The sequence below is a fragment of the Dipteris shenzhenensis genome, chromosome 15 (genome assembly GCF_047967505.1).
Source record: "Dipteris shenzhenensis isolate YYH24624 ecotype China chromosome 15, Dip_SZ_1.0, whole genome shotgun sequence".
Taxonomy (NCBI): domain Eukaryota; kingdom Viridiplantae; phylum Streptophyta; class Polypodiopsida; order Gleicheniales; family Dipteridaceae; genus Dipteris; species Dipteris shenzhenensis.
In genome coordinates this window covers 30058726-30063494 of record NC_141610.1, presented here as the reverse complement: position 1 = coordinate 30063494, position 4769 = coordinate 30058726, and the positions used below count along the sequence as shown (strand labels likewise).

The window sequence follows — 4769 nt, the reverse complement described above, 5'->3', positions numbered from 1 at the left end:
GCGAGAGAGAGAGAGAGAGAGAGGGAAATCGCGTTGTGTACGCCAATTGAATGAAAAATCGAAAGGGAGTTATGAGATGGGAAGAGGGAAATCGCGTTATGCACCCCAATCGAGTGAAAAATCGAAAGGCAGTTCTGATGAGTTCATGAGAGAGAGAGCGAGAGAGAGAGACACACACACACAGGGAAATCGCGTTGCATCTCTGAGTTCTGAAAATCTCACGGTAGATGCGTGTGACAATAGCTGCTTTTCTTTTGTGAATTGTGTTGAGCGCGACGGACGGTCTTGAATCTCGATGTGGTGGAGTGCGACGTCAATTCGTGCTTAGTTCGTGAGCAATTCAGCTAATTGATTGTGACGATGATCAAACCATCACGATTTTGATCCCTTTTCGACTCATGATTCTGCATCATCGCACATGTTTCTCCCCCTGCAGCAGTGCTTGAATTGATTGCTTGCCGTTGTTTCGTGGATCATTCAAATGCTCAGAGTCGCCATGTCCAGACTCTTCATCAGAGTCTCTTGTCATCTTGTCCTTTCCTTGCAAACCGTTACTCTTTTCTGCACTGCGCACTGTGCAGTGAGCTTGGATTGTTGTCCGTCAATTTCACAAATGCAACTCTCGTCGTCCACACTCCATCCGCACTGTAGTTCTGCGATAAGAGTCTTGCCGAATTAACTACTCTGTTGGACTCCAAATCCTTGTACTGTTGCATCCTCGTTACAATCAGACATCACACTCCGAGCATGGATGCGGTCGCTGGGCGGGGTCGTTCGATCCCAGGATGCATGGGAAGCGGCCTACGGCAGCTTTGTTTCTCACGCCGGAAACGTGGTTTGGCTAGTGTACTTGACAAGCGATTGCCCGAGGGAAGATCAGCAGGCTGGGGCGAGATCGGAGTGGAGGATTAAAATCAAACGGCAACCAATCGGGGTTGCGATCCAGAGAGCATGTGGAAGGCAAGCTAGCAGGCGGATCCAACGCCATTTGCGAGGGGGGGGGCTTTCGGTGGTGACGTTAATCCTTTCGGAAAGACAAATCCTTCGGAGAAACCAGAAAAGTACTCCGTGAAAGATGAACGATTCACAGAATTAGAATTTCTCTGCTCGATCGATCGGGATGGAATCATGGAATACTGGGATCATGCCTTTGTTGACTGATCCAAGATGCTTTTGTCGATCGTGTTGCGTGTGCTTCGAGCAAAAAATATGAGCTGTGCAAACAGTAATCTGCTTTCGTCCGATCGCGTCTGCAATCAGCTGTCACATTGTTTCTGTTGATTCGTGGGCTCTGGCCCGGCAGTTGGATTGCCGAGGTGCTATCGATGGTGTGAGCAATGATGCAAAGCGTGAGTAGGTTACTTGCTTCCCGTGGAGCTAACACAAGCTCATGTTTGTTTTGTCACAGAGATGATGCCGGTAGCAAGAAACCGTGGCAAGAAACAGTGATTCCGAGCAAGAAAAGCAAGCAATGGCTCCGCGTGATGATGAACCTCGAGGCCTTCCGATAAGAATCATCGAGGAGCGCGAAGAAAGGCAGAGAGCAGCCAAGACGCACTACAAACAGTGGCTGCAGCACATGACAAAGATTGCCGTCGACAAAGCATTGCAGCTTCAAGCGGAGTCGGGACGACGGCAGCTGGTCGGCATTGTCGATCCCCAGAGCTCCGAGAAACCGACCATCTCTTCCTTGTACATACCGCAACCTCAGAAATCTTCCTCGCGTCGCCGTAGAGACTGGACTCTCGACAGAAATTCAGAAGATCGTCGCCATGTAGCTGCTAAGATTTACGCGCTCTTGGTTCAATGGAGGCCCGATTTCTCCTTCGAATGGAGAGCCAAAGTCGCAGCCGCTGTGCACATCCTCGAGGAGGCATTGTATAGAGAAGCCAAGACCAGAGACGACTACACGAATCCCCTTCTGCTCGACTTGCAGCTCCATCGCGTGCTCTGCCACTTCGAAGCTGGGAACGGCCTCTGCTTGTTGCAGGGCGCCAGCCCGATCTATCCTGTGAGAACGTACCACAATCCCCTTGTGGAGTCGTGTCCTGCTCAATTCTCGCCTGAAACTACAGGCACCGCTGGATCCTCGCCGGACTTTGCAAGGACTGGAGTGACTGCCAGTGCAATGTCGGGAGAATCGCCAATCATTCCTGAAGTGTCGCACGAGATTACCATCGATGAGTCGCTCGAATGGGCACGGGCCAATTTACCATCGAAGGGAACCGTCGCTTCCCTCATGCTTTCGGAGATGAGATCGTCGCGCAGAATAGAAGCCAACTGCGCTCTCTGGGACGCCGTTGTCGCCGGCGAACGGACGATATTGGAGCAGGGCCTGCAAAGCCATGGAGAGTATGCAAGCAAGAGGATTGTGAAGAGGGTGATCAACATGATATCAAGGAGGAGAAGGGAAGAGAGCAAGCGCTTGAAGCAGGGAAATGGGAAGGCTGAAGGGGAGGCTAGCGGGCAGAAATCGGCAAAGGCGAAGGGGAGGTTTGGGAGCAAAACTGTGCTGAAAGAGATTGAAGCTTCTGAGAAAGCATTGCGAGGGAAGGACGTAGGAGGTGAGGGTGCATCCGGCGATGGAGGGAGAAGGATGAGGTCTGGAAAAACTTTGGGAGAGATGCTCAAGTTCGACCAAAGCTTGCGCATTCCACCTCCTGCTGCTGCTCGAGGATCTGCATCAACCAGCTCCCTGATGCTTCAATCCGAGGAAGTCTCTGTGGCAAACGATAGATCAGTTGCATCTGATAGAATTGTGGCTTCTTGCACTGAATCAGCAGCATTAGACGCCAATTCTTGCTGCATGTTGGAGCTTCAAGCCATAGCTGTCAATTGCTTTGATAAACCCATCCCTATCGAGAGCTCTGCAGGGAGCACAGACAGCGAGATGCAAACCGAGGAGTCTTCTTCCTTGTCGACCTGTGAGGAACCTGTCACTTCTACATCATTGCACAGTGGGGCTGAGGCTCATCAAGAAGAAGGGGTCGGGGCGGTCTCGGCATGCAGCAGCTCTCTGTTTTCCTTGGAAGGAGTTCTTGGAAGGAGCAAGGAGGTGATGGAAGGCAAGGAGGAGCTGCAGCAGCAGAGGGACTCCAGCAGATCCTCCTCAAGCAGCAGCCAAGGTGCAGGAGCTGGAGTAAAATCAGAAACAGCATTTGAAGGTGAGCAAGGTGAGGATGAGGGAGGGCAAGAAAGTGCAGAATCAACAGCCATAGCCATTGCACATGATGAAGCAGAATTGACAATGGAAACTGGAGGGCAAGCTGTGATAGGAGGAAGGCAAGAAATTGCAACATCAACATCAACAGCAGAAGAAGAAGCAGAAACAGAAGCAGATGCAGCAACAGAAGGACAAGCACAAGAAGGGGAAGAAATAGAAGGATCATCATCATCATCATCATCAGGAGACAGAGAGAGAGTGGCAAGAGTGCCCCTCAGTAGCTTCTTAGCAAAAAGAGATGATTTTAGCCTTCACACTTGCTTCGAGTTTGCCCCCTGGGATTCATGGGAGGAACCCACAGAGGCCCTGGATCCTTTGTGCTGTGTTTGTATGGTCGGATTGAAAGGGGCTGCTTTCGTTCCTTGCGGCCACACCTTCTGTCGCAAGTGCAGCAGAGAGCTATGGAGAGGCAGGGGAACATGCCCTCTCTGCAACCAATTCATCAGAGAGATCTTAGACATTTACTGAGCACTCAAGGAATTTCTACATTAATTCAGTCTCTTCCAATAACCTATGGTATGGAGAATGCCCTCTGTGCAACCATTGTCTAAGAAGAGAGATCTTAGACCTTTGTACTGAGCTTGCAAGGAGATTGCACTGAGCTGAGAGATCCTCTCCACAGTTGCTTAATGGCGAGAGAGGGGAACATGCTCACTTTTCAATCAATACATCAGACAGGGAATTGCAATATGAGTCTTATAAGAGAAAGAGAGAAGGAAATAGATGTTTTCCTTAGCTGCATTGCCCATAGCATTTTCATGTTCAGAGAGATTCTCTTCATAGTAGCTTCTTGCTTCCTGTCTTGCTATCCACTGACCAGAGCCATTTGAAATGAAGGGCTATGGTTTTCAAAAGTTGGCTTTCCCATGGCATATTGCTTTACACGATTTTGTGGATGCTTTCATCCTTCCTTACAGAGTGGAAGACCCTAATAAGAAACATACCTACAATGCATTTCCAGTTTCCCCGCTACCTCCTGCTTGTAATGCTTTCCATGAGAGTTTCTTGGTGGTTCTAGTGCTTTGTACAGCTGATAGCCTTGCAACGAGTCCATTGTTCACCGAAAACATGCAAACCATATACAATGAACCTGCAACATCTTAGTCTCCACCCGTAAAAAATGTTTTCTCAATTTTAGGCAATTTAGTTATATTTTAGCTTGAATATGTGCAAATTCTTAAGGAAAACCTTCAAAATTTGAAACCCCAAGTTTTGTGATTTGTTGAGAAAAATGTTTTCTGTGAACACTGAACGCGTCCCAAGTATGAGCTGCAAATTTTGAAGCTCATGAATGCTCCAGCACTTAAATTAATAGCGGAGTGACCAGGTGGAAATGCAGTGTAGGCCGCTAGATTGATTTACAACTTACGAAGAGAAGGAATTACAAGTGATTTCAATAAAGAAGATGAATATCAGCTGAATTTTAAAAAGTGATTGCAATTAGGACCCCCATCAAGTGTTAAAACTATAAAAATAATAATGTAGAGTTGAGGACATTATAAATAAGGCTGCATTTTCAAGGGATTTCATATGACTGGATTAACAT

At 48.2% G+C, this 4769-nt stretch overlaps 1 protein-coding gene across 1 annotated transcript; it reads left to right on the top strand.

Moving 5' to 3' along the window:
- The first annotated feature begins 1471 nt into the window (after positions 1 to 1471).
- On the top strand, positions 1472 to 3868 carry LOC147893666 (uncharacterized). Its single transcript, XM_087386338.1, has one exon. The coding sequence runs from the start codon at positions 1472 to 1474 to the stop codon at positions 3689 to 3691; it is 2220 nt and encodes a 739-aa protein (XP_087242464.1). The 3' UTR covers positions 3692 to 3868.
- Positions 3869 to 4769: the final 901 nt, after the last annotated feature.